A 19,324-nucleotide genomic window follows, 5' to 3' on the forward strand; every position below is an offset into this window, starting at 1 on the left:
ATTGTATAATATATGAAATTGATAGCTGCAATAATCAAAATTAAGAACGTTAATTTCTAAATATACAATAATAATTATATAAAAAATCATTAATTCAAGCCTCGCTCTAGACACTACACTATTCTAATAGTCGATGGTTCAATCCCCGCTCTAAAAAATTGTCCAACTAAAAGAATTAATATAAAGAAAATTTAATTAATTAGTTTATTCGAGAAGAGATTTGAGTACAAACTTAACTGGAATTATTAATGAGTACATGTAAAAAAATAAAAAAAAATTTTCTAAATAACTATGTTAGCAAGCTTAAGACCCAAGTAAATTTTTTATAATTTAGAAAACAAAAAAGAAGGGTTGTCCATGTTTGGTAATCAACTAGATCCATATGAAATGAAAAATAAAATTAATTAAAATAAAAAGGTGCCTAACTTTTTATTTTTATAATTTGTGTTTTTGATGAGGTGAGATCTACATCTACCCTCTACCAACTAAGCAAAATAGGGATTAGGCAGGCCAACAAAAACCACTTTTACCCAACTCACTTTCATCATCCAAACCTTAACTAAACAAAATTATTATTAATTTCCCAAAAAAAAATAATATGGTAACTTATCTTGAAATTTTCATCTGCATATTTATAGTGTTATGTTTTAAAATTCAGAAAAGATATGATTTTTTATTTTTTAAATTATAATCATAATTGTTTATTTTTCTAGAAAAGGAATCTTCCACTTGGTTGGAGACTTGGAGTTTAGCTATGGGCTTAGCTCCATAAATCGAATCACTTTAATAAATGGATAGAGTTGATGGCTTTATTCAATTATTTTGCAATATATTTATAATTCAAGACCCACTTTCTACATAATAGTTCCAATAAGGATATTAAATTTTTATCCAAAATTTTCAATCACAGTATCAACAAAATATTATTAATATGAACATGATGTTAATGACAATTTTGAATTTATTTGAAAATGATGAAATACTTTTTTATCCATTTAAATATTTTCTTATAAATTTTTTTTATTTTGTAATTTTTTTTTCAGAAATATTCATCTACATGACATTTTCATGGAACTATTTTCACGATGAAACATCGGCTGCAATTTGGTTTTGACTTTGAGTAGATTCGCTTAAATTCCTATTTAATTACTATTCAAATAACGTCTACAAAATCTTTGAATTTTCCCGCGGTCCTAATTCTGTTAATTCTGCAGTTAACAACATTTTCAAAACCAAATTAGAATAAACTAATAAAAACTACCGTCCCGATGACCATGGAAAAAGTAAATAGAATTGAGATTTAATTCATTAAGATTTGATTCCAATGGTCCCAACAACAATATTGTTGATTAAGCAATTAATTATATAGAATTACAAAATAATAATAACAAGCAAGATTCATAAACCAAATTAAAGAGTCTCAAATTTTCATAAATTATGATAAAGATATTGATGATGACTTGCTATAGACCATTGTTGATAGATGAAGCATTAGGTAATCAATCTCTCTCTGTGTCCCTTGGTTTCAAAGTTCTCCCAATTTATAATTATTGAAAATTATTTGTTTATGGACTTTGGGGGGAAAAAAAAAAGTTGCGTAGAGGCATGCATTATAAACAAACGAAAAAAGAGTGGATTAGAAGCAATCGAAAGATCTCTCAAATTGCATCACCAAGCAAGGGAGATGAAATGAAAGCCAATCCTCAAGCCTCAAGAAAATCAAAACCCCAACTTTTTCTCTATCCTCTTGCTTCGTTCGTAGGCTGAAATTTGCACAATCAAAATCGGCAATCTCGTTAAAAAGACGAGCCCATTTCAATTTCAATCCCAAATCCCAAAACCCACCATTTTGATTCGTCTCTTTCCCCACAAATTCCAATGGAGAGGCCAAGGAAGCTCATCAGAGCATCAGTTTACAGGTTTCTTCAGAATTATCAGTTCTTCACCTCGATTGCAGCTGTCCTGGCATTCCCATATGCCATCTCTGTTCTTCTTTCTCAGGCTCTTCTTCTTCCTTCCTCTTCTCTTCTTCCATTTACTTCCAATCACTTGAAAACTCTCTTTGATGCAGCTGGGTTCCCCACTTCTTCAAAATTCTTCTCAGTTCTCATTCTAAAGCTCTCTCAAACCATAGCTTCATCCATCTATTCTCTACCCTTTTCTCTTACCTTCCTTCTGATTTCTAAGGCCTCTGTAATTCAAGCTCTCAATCAGCAGAAACCCAATTTGCTGCCTTCGTTTTCTTCCATTGTAGCCCTTTACGATCCTCTTTTTATAACCCATCTCTGCAATTTCTTCGTCTTCGTCTCTGCCAATGCAACAGTGTTTTTTCTGCTCTTTTTCGCCTTTAATTGCCTCGAGGGATTTGGGTATTTTTCCCTCAATTGCCTCCTTTTGGTTTCAGCTGCTGGGGCTTTTCTGTATTCAGTAGTAATTGCCAAAGCCATCATAATATGTAATTTAGCTTCGATTTTGTCGGGTATGGAGAGGAGTGGAGGATTCATAGCGATTCTCAAGGCTTGTGTTTTGATTCAGGGGAGCAGCGCCACGGCGCTGTCGGTGGCCCTGCCTTTCAATCTGGGCATGGCAGCCATCGAAGCCCTGTTCCAGTACAGAGTAGTACAAACTTACCATGTGAGGGAGAGATTGGGAGCTTCGATGGTGGTGGAAGGAATGTTTGTCGCCTATTTGTACTCGGTTTTTGTGGTGCTCGACGCCATTGTTAATACCATGTTCTACAAAAGTTGCAGAGCGGGTTCTCGAATCTCTATTTGGATGGATATTGCTGAGAAGGACAATGAAGTTCGCAACCAATTGAAGGATCTGGAAGAACTTCCATGAGAGAATTGTTTCAGGCAGATTGGATCAGAGACTCTCTTGTTAATTTTTACCCTAGAGAGTACTCTATGAATTTGAGGAAACAGAAAAAGGGAAAGAAAGAAAGAAAGAAACCTGAAAAAGATGATTTGGCTGCTTGGAATTACCAGCAAACAATTTTTTATTCTGCATTCAAATTCCTACCTCTTTCAAGTTGTAAATAATCAATCTTTCATGCCATTGGGAAAGGTTTATGCCGCTGGGTTTAGTTTTTTTCTGTCCTTAATACTATATTTGGGTTCTTACTCGTCTATTTTAACATAAATTGTTTACATCAGACCATATTTTCAGAGACATTTTAAGAACCGATCAAAATCGCTCTCAAACATGCTACAAATCACCTAATTAAAACACCTGGGTTAAGGACGAGTTGATCGTGAGCCATGGCGATCTACCTTTTGACAAGATAACTTAAATTGGATGTGGAAATCCACCAAATTTTGCAAGTTATTTTAAACCTATAATGATAAGATCAAACGATCCCTGTCTCAAAATTTCCACTAAAGACAAGCAAGGAATAAGACAATGAAGGGATAATGAAAGTCACATCATGCATGTCAACCACAGTAGCTCCAATTATGGAAAAGAAGGGGAGCAAAATAAGGATAAAACGGATGAGATTTCATTAATAAGTGAATTTTCAATTGAGGAATCAGAATGGGAGAAACGAGGGATTTCAAACCGTAGCCTATATTTTTGATTTATGTTACAGTTACAAGTGGTGAGCAAACCCGTCTTCTAATTACTCTGAATCTGCACTATACAACACCTTCTATGACGGGTTTCAGTCAAAAAATCTACAAATAAGAGGGAGTAAAAAAAAAAAATACTATTTTCATGTTACAACAAACAAAAGAAAAATTTTACATTCTAATGGTATGGAATGGTTAGAGAAGATCTGTACACGGTTTCGTGCTCCGGCTGGACTTGAAAAGATGCAATTTCGACGCATTTGTTCTCTGCCCAAAAAATTTATGCCAAATGCATGCGTTGTCAAAGCCGAAACCAAATCACCTACTGTAATCAAATGACTGATCTAGTACTGAAAATACTCTTCCGAAAAATTCTGCCGGAGGAGCCAAACCCATATCAGAATTTCAGCTACCAGCGCAGAGAAAAATATGTCTCCGAGATTGATCTGTGTATTCAAGATCAGCAGTTGAGTTGGGGCGCGATTTTGTAGGTTCAAGCAGCAGCCGGTCATCAAATATGTACAAATAAACACTTGGGCCCACTCAAAGTTCTGCAGGCATCATCAATAAACAGCCAGTTTGTTTCATATCCACGTTCAAGGTTTTGGCAGTGCAGAAAAAATCAATTGATGCACTTTGGAGCTGGTCATGCGGCATGTTTCCCCTTGGCCGTGAGGTGACAACCGAGTCGTCAAGGAAGGACGAGAGCTCAACCTCTCATACTAGGGTAAGGAGAACTCGTATCACCTATTTCACACTCTTCTTCGTGAGGTTAATTCCTTTGGCATTCTCCATCTCAGCATCCTTCACGGCTTTTTTCTTTTCCAATTCAGCCTGTTTGCAATTCTCTTCATGCGCTTTGCGAAATAATCTCACAAAGTTCAATAGTGTCACTGTAACTGCAGCCCAATTGGTGTAGAATTAGCCATGTAAATATCGCATCAAAATACACGAACATCGAGACTAATAAGAAGCTACAACATCAATCCTTTGAGCATATTAAGTAACTGTATGACGATTTGAACAGTTTGATATTGACAACAAGGGCATGTATATGAAGAGAATAACATCGTTATCACAAATTCAGGTCCATGATTCTACATCTCTTCTTCCAATCATATTCATGAAAACAGACATGGAGGGATTGGGAAAACTAAAATAATATTGCACGACATAACAAAAGTGTCCTAAATTGACCCCGCTTTCCAAGAGGAAAGAATCGAGTATTTGATTAAAAAAAAATCACACATAATAATAATTATTAGGTGGAGAGTTATAGATTGGTAAACAGAAATTTGGAAGAACCGAGGCTTAATTCAATCCAAATATGTTAGACATGTGAACGTGTAGCAAGAAGATAATAGAAAACCAAAGGAACATAGCATACCCTGCTCAAATGGACAGCGAGCCGGGTCCTCACCAAAATATAGAGCAAGTGCATCTGCATTTCTACCCTGTCCACCAAAGGACAAAGAATGAAAAATAAGATCGTTTTCCTTTCCTGACACCATTTAATAGTACTCAAGCAAAATAACAGTTCAATCTTGAAAATTACCACAACAGAATAAAGATTTGTCACCGTTGCCACCTCTGTCTCAGTATGAGAAATGAATTCTTTCAGCGTCTAAATTTTAGAACAATAGAAGTACAGAAAAAGGATTGTCAGGGTACTAAATCAAATTTCAGAATTATTAGAAATAAAGATGCCTTTTTTTTTTGGAGTTGGTCAAAGCCAAAATGAAGAAAACAGATGCATGATTACATTACAAGGTTTTGCTTGGTAAATATATCAAGTTTTATCATAGAATTGATTTTGCTTAGTTAAGATATGAAGTTTTAGATTGCTAAAGTATGGTCTGGATCTGCATCAAAAGGTTGGCTTGAGGAGTTTTTTGAATTGGAGGATTTGTGGGTAAAAAGTGAGATGTTGATCAGTTGTGTGAATCCAATTCTCTTTTCTGATATACTTCAACTTCAGTGGAGATTGCAAACCTTGATTCTTTTTTTCATGAAAATTTTAAAATTTTGTAACATGTTCCAATAACTAGAAAGTTCGAGAACCTGATTACCAAGTTCAATTTCACAATCTGAAGTATGACTAACGAAATTACTAAAGTGAAGTTTTTATGTATAATTCATCAATTCCTTCAACTGGTATGGCAATTGAGAACGTGATTTTACTGGAATTATCCTTTTAAAGTAAACCAATATGTGGCAAAATGCATGTCACTAGAAATTACTCCAGAGGCATATGACTGTCATTCAAAGAAAATCGAATAAATTTAGAATCAGTATGGAAGAATAAAAGGTGAAAAAAATGTTCTTGGGAGAAACATATGAAAAGGCAGATGTACCTTGCGAAAAATTTCAGAAACTGGGCCATCACTTTCAGAAGCAACAAGCTCCTGCTTGACCTTTTCTAACCCCTTAATTATAGCTTGCATTTCTTCTGCTAAGGACTTCAATTGTATCTTCAAAGAGAGAAAAATATGATATTAAAACAAGTCAAGGAACAATTGTCTATCACCACTTAAACAATCTTCCGGATGCTTGGGTAGAAAGGAAACGATTTTTTTTTTTTTTTTGAGAACTGGGAGTCGGAGTTGCTCTCCCATACCCAGGAGTACCCACACCCGCCCCAAGGCTCAAACCCGAGAGACATCAAGGATTTTTGGTGTTAAACTCATCGGAAGATTCGAACTTGAGACCTCTAACTAGTATGACCAAGAGACCCTAAACCCTGACCAACTGGATTGCCTCTTCGGGGTGAAGGGTAATAAATTTTTTCAACAAAGAAACTAGGGAGGAGGATTGGGAGGCCAATACTTGTTCTTTGTTGTGAAGTTCCTCTAAGCTTTGAATTCTCCTTCTACTACTCCAAACTGGAATGCACTTCGAAAATTTCTCAGAAAGTATTTTGCATTTCTAATGAAATTTTCTGTCTCTAATATAAATATATGTGTGTGTAGATAGATAGATAATAGGAACAACCTAGAAGTATTAAAAATAGCAACAAAAATTTTTACCTTGGTTGCTGCCTCAAGGCTACTCAGGTCCAAATGAAAATTAAGAAGAGCTGGTGTCTTTGAAGCCAGGACCTAACAAATTTGAGATTACAAACCAACCTTGAGCTCAAGTATCAAATGGTTCATCTCCCTCCAAAGATGAAAACTAATAAAAGATCTAGAAACGTCATAATCAAACCATGATATCTGATAACTCATTCAGCTCTTTACATCACAACAGCATGCATTACCAAAGACCACTAGTGCAATACACTAAAACTTCTTCAGGCATTCTGCTAGCTTCGTGCTTTATGGATATCACTTCTTTAACACAACGTGTTACATAAGAAAAAAGGTCTATCTATTGCCTACCTTTAAGACTGCCATCCATCACGTTTTAATGTTTTTGGTTTATTAACACATGTACGCTCTAATAGACAGCATAAACGCCAGTTCAGCTCCCACAAAGATTTTCATCATATCAATACTTTGAGTACACATTTGAGAAAATTTCTCTGAAGAATTTTAGTAAATGTCATTTGGCTGAAGACATCTTTTTTCTTTGAGAGACAGGTGTGTCTTCTACAAGGGTTTGAACAGTTCTCGTTTTCTGTGGTTCTTCCTCTCCTCTTGGACCACCTCTTTGGCTGCCGTTTATACTTATTTACATCTTAGTGCAAGTGTCGTGAAAATTAAGAAGCCAGACTTCAGTGCTTATGCAGACATTTCTCACTATGAAAAGGGAACAGGCTAGGTATGCATCACTAATATATCTACATAGTTTTGGAATATATGGAAGTATGATGCACGTGAGACTCCTCTAATCAACCATGAAGGAAATAAAAATAAGTAACCCATTCGAAAGAGAAACAAATTTATGCAAAGGGATTATCAGAAGGAAAACCTTGCAAAGATAATGCATGAGAGTCATCTTATTATTAGAAGCACGTGTATCAGCAAGCTTTAGAAGGCTATCCAACTTGAAGCCTACTGCAGAACCTGTAAGTTCATATTTCATAGGTTTATTTGATTAAACAAAGCTAGCAAATGAATGGACAAAGTTTTCAGGAGATAAATGATGAGATGTCAGACGTGATCACACGATCATTCAACCTGACTATAGGGGCTACTTAACTTTATTAGCATTCATTGAACACGTCCTGAATTAAATTTAATATTAAAATATAACGTATGTATTAAAACACCCAATGACAACAACAACAAAGACAAAAGTAGCATCTAACATGTTTAGCCATTTCTCTCCCAACAAAAACATGTTTAGCCATGAACTCAGTATATTTACATATACCATTGAGCGGAAGCAAACTTAAGATGATAAGAGTAAATGGTGTTTCTTTTTCGATAGTTGGATTGTTTTCCTGTTCTTTAGAAATAAAGATGATAAGCCATTCCTACGGATCAGCAAATAGACTAATCATCAGTAAATAAATGCATGAAACATATGACACCATATGAACCATATAAGTTAAAACAGCAGTCAGCACATTTAGTAGCTGTCCCACGTCACGAGACAGTAAAACTTAAGTTTATCCTAGAAAATAATAGTTTCACACCACAGAAAGAATTCATCATAAAATATTTGTATTTATTTGCAAGTTATGTTCATATTTTCTTCCAACCTAGGCATAAAAATAGATGTAAATAAGAAGTAGGTATGCTAAAGATGTCAAAAATAGTTCACATACAAACAGCATATTCCAATTTCCCCAAGTATTTTAAACCTTACCCCTTGCTGTTCCTTGATTCAGTGTATTCCCCAGGTAAAGAATTTTCTTCATAATCTCCTTCAGTTTGGCAGAATTCCTAACCTAAAAAAACAGTAATTGTTAATTTTAGAAAGGGGGAAAGCAAGGTTAAAGTGACGACCAGAATGATGGCAAGGTTTTATTCCAAGTAATAACAACCTGATCACATGCAGAGTTGACTGTGTTTAAACCCTTCTTAAATTCTGATATCTGCAGAATGGAAAAAAGATGCCAGGTAAAAGATATAATTAAATAATCCAGAAACATTAAAACTACAAAATTAGTTGAAATTGCAGATACCAGAGTGCTTTCATTGATGGAAGACAAATCCTTGATCCAATCTTAATTGCAAATGAGTTGGAAGACTACAAAGCTAAAAGGAAGAGAGGTTGGTTGCTTAAGCTCGATATTGAAAAGGCTTTCAATAAGCTAGATTGGGACTTTTTAGAAGATGTGTTGATCAAGAAAGGTTTCCGCCAGAGAAGACTTAGTTGAATAAATGGTTGTATCAGGAGAACCAAGTTTTCTATTTCCATCGACTGAAGACCAAGAGGGAGGATCAAATGCTTCAAGAGGTTTAAGACAAGATCACCCTCTCTCACCTTTTCTTTCTATTTTTTTTATATCCGTGAGTCAGCTTACGTGCACCTCAACTAATCTCACGGAGCAACCGCTTAACCCTACAATATTTGGTGCCGGGAAACACATAAGAATTACTAATTCCTAAGGTAGGTGGTCATAATGTGGTTTGAACTCATTCCTTCTTAATTAACCCTAGCCCCTTTGGACCAATGAGCCACCATGATAGTTACCTTTTCTTTCTATTTAACCCTAGCTCCTTTGGACCAATGAGCCACCATGATAGTTACCTTTTCTTTCTATTTGTTAAGAACTAATAAACCACCACTCGACCCAAAAGTTTGTTTCTTATTATAAAAATAATTTTAAAAAATGCAGATATCACCCACCTGAGCGCGGAACTGAATCTTGAATGAAAATACTCTCAACTTCGACTCTACTCGAGGCACTTTCATCAGCTCCAAAAAATACTGATATGCAAGATAAGACAAAGTAAATAAATGGCTTTAAACCATGATAACCAAACAAATCAAAAAGTTAGATCTTAGATAAAGAAAGAAACTTCAGAATATGATTTTTCACTAACACTTAATGACAAATGTAACAATCATCGTTTAATTCAAAAGATAGAGAGCAAATGAAGTGAAAGGGAGCAAGTAGGCAAGTGTGAGCTAGTCAAATGGGTCCAAGAAGCTTTAACAAATAATTCTTAAAGCAAAAGTCAATAACTGAAATTTAAAACTCACATTTAAAAAGGAAAAGAGAGAGAGAGAGAGGGAGATCAGTGCAACATATGTCCCACATGAGATGCATAAAAAATTTCTGGGAAAGAACGAATGCATAACAAAAACAAAAACCAAAAAAAAAAATACCAATTTGATCATATGTTAAACAACAGGGTCGAATTATTACAGGGTCTCAGTGGCAAAAGTCTTGACTATAAAGGATGCTTATGCATTTGCATTTTTTACCGTCTTACATAATATTACATTATTTTACAAGCATTAGTCAATCATAATGAATATTTTAGTCGATATCAGGAAAATGCAACAGCAAGTTAATATTTTTAAGGCATCACCATTACATGGAAATACTTGGTCCAACAAATCTAATGACTGGATCAAGTAACTTGTAATGTTCAACAAAGCAACAAAATACCTGTTCACACTTTCCAAGGTTTTCCTTATCACCAGTGTATCCCTAGATAATAGAAAATAAACATGTCAGCAAAATCATAAAAAGTAGAAGAAAAAATTAAGGTTCAGGATATGTTACTACAGAATAATCAGTATTCTGAAGAAATAGGAAATGCTAATAGTGAAGTTTAATTCTTCCATGAGCAGTTAATCCCAAATATTAAAAAGTTCACCTTAAGAAGTTCCATCTCCTCCTTTGTAGGACAAAACTTTATGAGGTTTTCCACCTGATCAACATCTAATACTGACTCGTCCATTGCCAGTACTGCAGCCTGAGACACCATACATTAAAAGCTAGATTTTTCATCAATTACGTTCATCATTATCAATAAAATATATGACCATCGCCAAAAACAAGTGTTTTCAAATGGAAAATGAAGTTGTAGATTATCAACTCAGTATCTCTAACTAAGCGCTATCAGTCTCAAGGGCCGTCTGTTTATAAGAGCAAGATTTAAACTTAAGAATATGCATGTGCTCAATCTAGTATCTTGAAAAGTTTTTCAGCCATGAAATTTTTATTTTGTTAAAATTCATTGCTTTCAGGTGAAGAAAGGTGATACAATGTCGTGAGCAGTTTACTCAGGCTTGGTTTAAGATATGAAGTCTGTAATAATTATAATGAGGATAGGTGGTGTTCTTAAAACCCAAGCACCATTTACAGCTTGCAAAAGAATTGTTGCTCATCTTTCTTACCTAATAAGGAAAAGGGGCAGAATAAGAGTGATGGTATGAGATAAGAATAGCTGTTGTGGGTCAGTAAATTTTTTATCCCTTAACTACAATCGCTACGGTTTTCAATTGTTGCAGGATGCAGATAATTTGGCCATTTGGTCAACCAAGAGCGAAGGAATTGGAACCAGCTGGAACAAGAGGAATATTTAAGGATCATATGGAAACCACCATCTCTCCTACTACCCAGAATGTGTAGTGGAAGGATTTGAACCATCAGCTATCCTAATGTTCCAGCAGAATAGGACCTAGGCCTGCTCCCTCCGGACAATTTGACAAAATTATCTAATATTCATGGTAAAAAAAATCTAAGAGCAACATGGACACCAATTATTACAACAGTGGATATAATTTCTAGATAGGCCTAATCAACATGATTATGGAAAGAAAATATGGTATTAAGTCGTGTACAACATTCATTTAATGCCCTTGCATATGGTCCTAAACCTACCATGAAAAGCCAGTACAAAGAGTATATGATAGTTTCAGTTAATGCGTAGATATATCAAAAATAAGAACTTAGTCAAATCATCTTACCATCATATCAGCAAGTGGCATCTTTACTTTCGTGAGCATAATTTCAGTATTGTTTGCTCTCCTGAGGTCAATCTACAGAAAATATGATATGCTAAAATTTTTCATTTCATCGGCATATAATATAATAAAGAAATAAAATCTTGTACATCATAAAATTGTTTCAGTATTCAATACTACTACAAACAGGCAACAAAGCCCCTAAATATCCAAGAAATTAGCAGTATAAGAGTTCCACCACCAATAAAGTGAGAAATATGATTCGGCAGGTATTGAAATCTAACTCAGTCTAAAGTGCATCCACCACCAATAAAATTATGATGCAATTTTTATTTCTTGGGCTGCTTTCCTTTCACTTTGGTTTGTATCTCTCAAATATCTTTTTTTCTTTCCCTTCAGTTTTCTTAAGGAATGCAGAATCTCAGAAGGGAAAAATTGATGTTACAATTGCTTAAATCTGATAATGGCAACTTCACTTCCGCATTTGAAGGTTCCCAAGTACTACATAAATTAGCAAAGATCACATTGTTCTCCAAAGAAGAAATTAACCATTTATGATGTCTGTCAAGAATTAGAGTAGTACATCAATCTACACTTGCTAGTTCTGTTCTGCATTCCAAAAAGTGGTGATTTTCTAGGATCAATGAATTTTCTGATACTTTGAGAATAGGAACTGAAGCTTGACATACTAAACTTTGAGCTACAGGTTCGAATTTGTTTGAATTAATTTCTTCATTGCTTTACACGAGCTCGTAAGTGGTGATGAATTTATGATGTCGTAAGTGGTGATAAATTTATGATGTCTGCCAAGAATTAGAGTTCTAGATCAACCTACACTTTCTAGTTCTGTTCTGCATTCCAAAAACTGGTGATTTTCTAGGCTCAATGAATTTTCTGATACTATGAGAATAGGAACTGGAGGTTGTCGTACTAAACTTTAAGCTACTGTTTCGAATTTGTTTGAATTAATTTCTCCATTGTGTTACAGGGTACCGCTCTTAAGTCACACCGATACAAATCACCAATTAAAAACTCTCCCACTTCAAGTGTTAATTGTATCAAGTTTTCAAATAGTTCATAAATATTTGACAGATGAAAACTATATACATATTAATCCTTAAAAGTACTTTCCATCATCAAGAATGAAAGTTCCAACAACAGATTATCTTAAAATTACCAGGTGAACTTTATCAGTTTTGGATCCAGCAGACTTCCTTCGCCCTCCAGATTTATCAGCAGGTTTGGGAACAGTTGCAGAAAAGAGTGTCTCTATCTCGGACACATCAAACTCTGGTGCACTGAGGGAGAGGGAAAAAAAGGAAGCACCACCAAGAAGCAAACAGCATAGAACTTATTAAAAATACTAAGAATTGTATCCTCTGGAAGAAGGCAGAGGAAGAATTTCAAATTCAAATAAGCAGAATACATAAAAAGAGAATTCAAAATACATTTGAGGCTCGCCAAATCTTTGCAGTTCTTCCCACAAGCTCCCTTGCAGAGCCCTTGTTACTTTGCTCCAATGTAGAGGCTTTAAGGAAGACCTTCGAGGTGCTGTAGTACTTGAGCGTGATAGCCCACGCCCTCTTCCAGCAGACAAACCTCTTGGGTCTGGTGGCGCACTTGCTCCTTTTGCACCTAGTGGTGGAGGAGGAGGAGGTCCACCACCTGGAGGTCCAGGAGGGGTGGGAGGTCCTGGAGCACGACCTCCAGGAGGGGGAGGTGGTGCTGGGGCTCCACCAATTCCGGGAGGGGGAGGTGGTGCTGGGGCTCCACCAATTCCGGGTGGTGGTGGAGGTGGTGGGGCTCCACCAATTCCGGGTGGCGGCGGTGGTGGTGGGGCTCGACCATTCCCGGGTGGGGGTGGTGGTGGCGGGGCTCGACCTTTCTCAGGTGGGGGAGGTGGAGGAGGAGCCCCACGCATGGGAGGTGGGGGTGGTGGAGGAGCCCCACGCATTGGAGGTGGTGGTGGAGGAGCCCCAGGCACTGGTAGAGGTGGAGGTGGCGGTGGTGGGGGAGCCCCGTGCACTGGTGGAGGTGGCGGTGGTGGAGGAGCCCCGTGCACTGGTGGAGGTGGCGGTGGTGGAGGAGCCCCGTGCACTGGTGGAGGTGGCGGTGGTGGAGGAGCCCCATGCACGGGTGGAGGTGGCGGTGGTGGAGGAGCCCCATGCACTGGTGGAGGTGGCGGTGGTGGAGGAGCCCCATGCACTGGTGGAGGTGGCGGTGGTGGAGGAGGCCCACGCATTAGTGGAGGTGGAGGTGGTGGAGAATGCATTGGTGGAGGAGGAGCTCCATACATTGGTGGAGGCGGCGGCGGTGGTGGAGCCCCACGCATTGGAGGAGGTGGCCCTCTCTGCAATGTTAGGTTCAAAGAAGAAGGTGCACCTAGTATGGGAGGGGGTGGAGGGGGTGGAGGGGGGTGGAGGGGGTACTCCTTGCATTGGCGGGGGTGGGGGAGGAGGTGCTTCGAACATTGGAGGGGGTGCGGGAGGAGGGGCTCCATGCATTGGAGGTGGTGGGGGAGGTGGCGGCGGGGGTGGTACTCCATGGTTTAAAGGTGGTGGAGGTGGTGGAGGTGGTACTCCATGTAAAAAAGATAGTAAGGGAGATATCCCATGCATCGGTGGGGGCAGAGGTCGTGGAGGTGGTGTTCCACTCACTAGAGATGGTGAGGGAAATGCCTCGTGCACTATTGGTGGGGGTGGGGGTGGGGGTGGGGGTGGGCAACAAACTGAAGTAGTAGATGGGGGTGGTGGAGGTGGTGGGGGTGGTGATGCTCTGCCGCCCTGAATTGATGCTGGCAAGGGTGGAGGAGGTGGTGTAACAAGCGTGTCGTGCACAATAGGGCGAGGGGGAGGGGGTGATAATGACACACCTTTATATAAAGAAGCAAAAGGAGGAGACAAAACAAGTTCAGAAGTACTTCCAGTATTCCTTAATGTAGATTGCATGCCCACGTAGGGAGAGGGAGGAAGAGGCGGGGGTGGAGGAGGTGGAGAACCAGCCACCATTACAGTAGAAACGGCCGAATAGATTTGCTCCCATGATGATTGTTGTGTAGAATGATGGGGCAAGAGCACCTCATTGTTCCGCCTACTGGATGGAGGGGGAGGGGGAGGGAGAGGCACTGCAACTGATGAGTTAACAATGGGTGGTGGTGTTAAAGACACAGAAAATGGTGGAGCAGAGTCCGTTGACTCCACATTATGAGATGAAGGGGGTGGTGGGGGGGAAGGTATGGCATTTGCCCCCGGGGGTGGCGGTAATGGAGATGGAGGCTGTGAGGGCAAGGGTGGAGGCGGTATTTCAAATTGTGGATCACCACTATGTGATGGTTTTAGAGTTTGAGAGGAAGAATATGCCTCCTGGATTGGCTCAACAGGAGATGGTGGGCCAAGCATGAGTTCCCCAGGTGCAGAGTATGAAGGACTTACAGAATCCACTTTATAATTTTTCCGTTCACTAAAAGCATCAGTAGCAACCAGAGAATCAAGGTTGGCAGCAGCCTTTGTTTTGGAATTTGAATTTATATCTTTTGATTGTGCAATACTTGCCAAAGCAGCCGGGGCACTGTTATATCTTGAAGGCGGATAGGAAACATGCATAGAATTCATATAAGAGCCTTTATTAGGAGGGATCCACCTAGAAACTGCATTTGGCTTTGCTTGTTTGGCAGAAAAACCTTGAGTCTCTTGTTGTTTGACTTTCTGTTTGGCTAAACCCATATCTGCGGTCAGTTTTGCAGTTGAAGTAGGCTGTTTCTTGGGGATTGGTGTTTGCAATCTTTCAGATTTTTGTCTAGAGCCATCAGCACTCAACTTTTTCTGTAGAACTCTGTTGTCCAACTTCTCAGGTGTGGTATCTCTTCCATCGTCCTTTTCTTCCATATCTTCAAATTTCTCACAAGCATCATCTACCAACCCCTGGGCTTTCGCATGAGTCAGGACATTAGCAGCAACCAATAAGTAATTCGACTTGATATCCCCATCATCCACAGCAATGTCCTTAACTGTATTAAGATCAGAGTATATATTTTCATCCAGTTTGTACTTCACATCATCCACAGTAATGTCCTTCACTGCATCAAAATCTGATTTCTTATCATGCTTAAGATTTCCATCGTCAGATGCACAATCTTGGAATGCAGGAGGATCCATGTCCTCTTTCCATTCTTCTTTACGGTCTACACGATTGACCACTTGAGGATCATTGGACCCCTTGACTTCCTGCCCATCCATTACATTACTGAAGATCTCCTCAACCTCAAAAAATTCTTCAGGAGAGGCAGCTCCTGTTTCATTTGCATCTTCATCATCGAAGGCTGTGGTGAGATCGTGGACAACAGCATCAGCATCCAAAAAGAGTGCCTAACATAAATGCAATCTTCTGTTAACTTCTATAACTTCATGAAATCAACATTCATAAAAGAAGACCAATAACTTACCTCAACTCTGAAGTCCTTAGGGAACTGGTCCCTCGCATCCCATAAAACATCAACTTCATCACGGCTCAGAATCATAATGTTTGATCTAACAAATGTTGTGTGAAACATAACTCTAAACACCATCTCCTCGTGTACTAGATCCTCATCCAAATGGATACATTCAAGAACCACGTCCCCTTGAACACGGCAATGAATGTCAATTTTCACCAGCATACACTCTGCCTGTGGTAACAATTAATAAGAAAACTTAAATGTTGGATAATTTCAGCTTTCAGATTGTGTTGCTGAATCATTACCTGTAAGTAGTTGCGGATATGTTTCTTCTTGACTGGTGTTGAAAATAAAAGCTTTGAAGTTCTGTTGGCTGGTGTTGAGGGGTCTTGCCCATAAACACGCACAACAGGCCTACAACCTTTTCCCCCATCAAAGAGAGGTAGAACTCTAAGTATTATACAATCCAAAACTAGAGGTGTATCAGATGGAGGCCAGTCAGAACCTAAATTTCTCCTGGAAATGTATTGAAGATATCTCAGGTGGGAAGGTTGAGGGTTTAAAGGAGAGAGAAGATGGAGAAGTTCCTTAGGAGCTTGCTTGTAGACCATTTCAAGAGTCTTCTGCTCCCCACTGTATTGTTTCCTGTACAACAGAAGACCAGCTAGCATGAATGCAAGAACAGGCCATCCTCCTCTTTCACAATGCATCAGTAGCACGTTCTGTTGACCCTCCAGTGACAACCAGCTTTCACTAGATCGAAGGAAGTGGTGAATCATCTCCAATGGCAGTAAAGGACACCCCTCATATTGCCGAGGATAATCCATAACTGTCATGTCATACTGAGTTAATATGTCAGAAACTTGGCTTCGCCTATCACCTTCTCTGAAGTTGAAAACCATGAAAGAAGCATCAGGAAAGTAGCTCTGCAACTGTGCTACAATGCCATCCAAGTAGACCTTATATTCTTCTTCTTCCAACACTTCCGTGGAGAAGCAACAATCAAACACTGAAAACAAATAATAACCAGAATAAGTTACCACATTCCACCACTAAAAATCATCTCACAAGTTGATATCAAGATATACATATTGATAGGTAGTGAAAAGAGAATATCTCATTGCAAACCAAGCCCTCAACCTAACTCAATTACAGAGTGGTGTAGCACCACCACTCTGTAAACTGGTGTAGAAAGGCATTCCCATATAACAGCTTTTATTCAAATATGTCCTTGTAGACATGGATTTGATAGACAGGTGACAGCATACAGAGTGATTAGATAGATAGAAACAACACGAGAGATGGACCACAAAAAAGAAAGAAGCTCAGGTAGAGAAAACAATAAGTTCACAAAAGAGCAAAGCTACACTCTTTTTTCTAACAATGCCATTATTAAGCTAATGGAAGAAAGCATTGATACAATATATGGATTGAACCGTATCAAGTTGAACCTTCCCAGGACAGACCACAACCTCTTATGTTAAACGAAACTGTAAATATAGGAAAAACATAATAGTACATTGGTCGTCACTATTCAGATATGCAAAAGCAAAACGTCAACCACCTCAAAAAGTAGGCTTCTCCTTCGTTTTTCAAGCTTTGTGCTTGCCATTGGTTCAGCTCCGGTAGGTGGTTTTCACTTATGATATCTTATACATGGTTTCTCTTCCAACTCAAATCCCAAAATAATAATAATAATAATAATAATAATAATTACTGTACATTTCTCTAGCACCACGCATAATTTAGTTGAAGGTCTAGAATCTTCTTTTGTTAAGTAGAAATTTTTGTAAATTCTCACTCTAATAAAGTATTTGATATAGCACCAGGTCCTGCGGCAATCAAACTCATATTCCATAAGAAGCACACAGGCAACGCATAAAGAGCGATGAGTGCGAAGGCGAGAGAGAGCATGTCAGCAGATAAGAGGCTTACATTCCACAACTACTCGGGTCGGAGAGCATAGAAGTAGGGGGCCAAAATAAAATCCAGAAGAAATTAAGTACACGAGACAGTCTGCAGCAGACCTATTGCGTTACGAAGCAGCTAAACCTAAAGGTAAAGAGTTTGTCATGGCATGGCATTATCCCAATTGGCATTCAACGTGGAGAATTGAGCTTGCATAAAGCTAGAAAACAGAGCAATCACGTAACCACGCACATAAACAAATGGCGCGAAGAGTTTGACATTCTGCAATAGCTTAGCATTTGTGGAAGCTGCATAAAAACGAAAAGAAAACACGAAATTGAGAGAACAATCTGTAAGGAGGCGTACCATAGACCCTCTCGGAGATCTCAAGAAGCCGATCCGGCGGCTTCCTGTAAAATAACCTTCTGAACAGCGCCATCGGATGGCGCTGTTTCTTCCTCGATCGGATCCAAACCCGTTGTTGAATAAAACACTAACCAGATCAAAATTGACCGCCGAACCAGAGCAGATCTTAGAATTGGAAGGTCCGATCACAGCCAAAACCTCCGGAATTAACCCCAAAATTCACGAATTCATAGCCAGGCCGAGATTTAGGCAACGGAAAAAAAAAAGAACAAAATCCCTAATACTTTCTGGCAATTAAACCCCAGGCATGGGGGAAAAGTCCAAACCAAAAACAATCAAAAGATAGTCTACGGAAAATGAAAATTCAAAAATTAGAAAAGAGAAAAGAAATCGAAGAAGAGAAGTTGAAGAACGGAAATGGCAATTGAAAGAGTAGGGAAGTGACAGTAGGGCAGAGAGATTGAAGGGGGAGAAACAAAAAGGGTAAAAATAAAAATGGGGAGAAGACAGAGAGAGAGAGAGATGCAATTGGAAAGGACTTAGAATTATGAATTTAGACAGCCTTTGCCTTAATGTCACATGAGAGAGGGAAAATAACAATAACAGAGAGAGAAAGAGGCGTAGTAGACTGGATAAAAGAGCTTCTCTTTCTTAGACAGCAAACCCCCCAACGCCCACTACGACAAATTTTGCTTTTGCCGCTGGCAGACGATCGATCTCTTCCGCCGACGTGGCTCCCACGTGGCATTTCTTTCCCATCATTTTTTCTATTGCAATAAAATGTTTATATTTTTGGAATTGAGAATTATAATATTATTTTTTTAAAATTTACTTTTTCTGTTGTTTTTACAAATAGGAGACTAATTGGTGCATTTAATAATTAGCATATTTTTATTTTTCATTGTTGAGTGGAGATTTTATTAATTTGTCAATTGGCAATATTTTATAGAGTTTTAAAAAATGGTTCAAATATTCCTCCATTTTTTTTAACTAAAAATGTTAACATTATAAGTAAGAAACAAAAATGACGGAGTGTCGGTTTTGGTTTTGTAATAAATATATCTCAAAGTGAACGCGAATTAAATGTGCTAACTGTGATTTTTTTTTTCTTTTTCTTATTATGGAATTCAAAAATAAACTCTGAAAAGGTATATTATTGGATATGCGGAAATCAATTTTATCCATCTTTTATAACTTTTATTACACATATTCCGATGGACGTAATTAAGAACTTGTC

The 19,324-nt window shown here is 38.3% G+C and overlaps 2 protein-coding genes across 2 annotated transcripts; one reads left to right on the plus strand and one right to left on the minus strand.

The window, feature by feature from the left end:
• Positions 1-1,499: 1,499 nt before the first annotated feature.
• On the plus strand, positions 1,500-3,090 carry LOC111006953 (uncharacterized). Its single transcript, XM_022279065.2, has one exon. It carries the CDS (start codon positions 1,879-1,881, stop codon positions 2,839-2,841), a length of 963 nt encoding a protein of 320 aa, XP_022134757.1. The 5' UTR covers positions 1,500-1,878; the 3' UTR covers positions 2,842-3,090.
• A 1,196-nt stretch (positions 3,091-4,286) lies between these two features.
• LOC111006954 (actin binding protein) lies at positions 4,287-18,686 on the minus strand. The gene is given in 18 exon segments (XM_088126098.1): positions 4,287-4,468; positions 4,957-5,023; positions 5,125-5,193; positions 5,924-6,040; positions 6,596-6,667; positions 7,479-7,573; positions 8,322-8,403; positions 8,500-8,550; positions 9,309-9,389; positions 10,078-10,119; positions 10,289-10,387; positions 11,385-11,456; positions 12,559-12,679; positions 12,830-13,836; positions 13,838-15,745; positions 15,823-16,044; positions 16,119-16,822; positions 18,088-18,686. Coding segments are annotated over 18 exon segments (5,064 nt in total). The 5' UTR covers positions 18,161-18,686.
• Between the last annotated feature and the right edge of the window lie 638 nt (positions 18,687-19,324).

This window comes from Momordica charantia (genome assembly GCF_013281855.1).
Source record: "Momordica charantia cultivar OHB3-1 chromosome 6 unlocalized genomic scaffold, Mcharantia_2.0 BLBB01000006.1, whole genome shotgun sequence".
In the NCBI taxonomy this organism is placed as follows: Eukaryota; Viridiplantae; Streptophyta; class Magnoliopsida; order Cucurbitales; family Cucurbitaceae; genus Momordica; species Momordica charantia.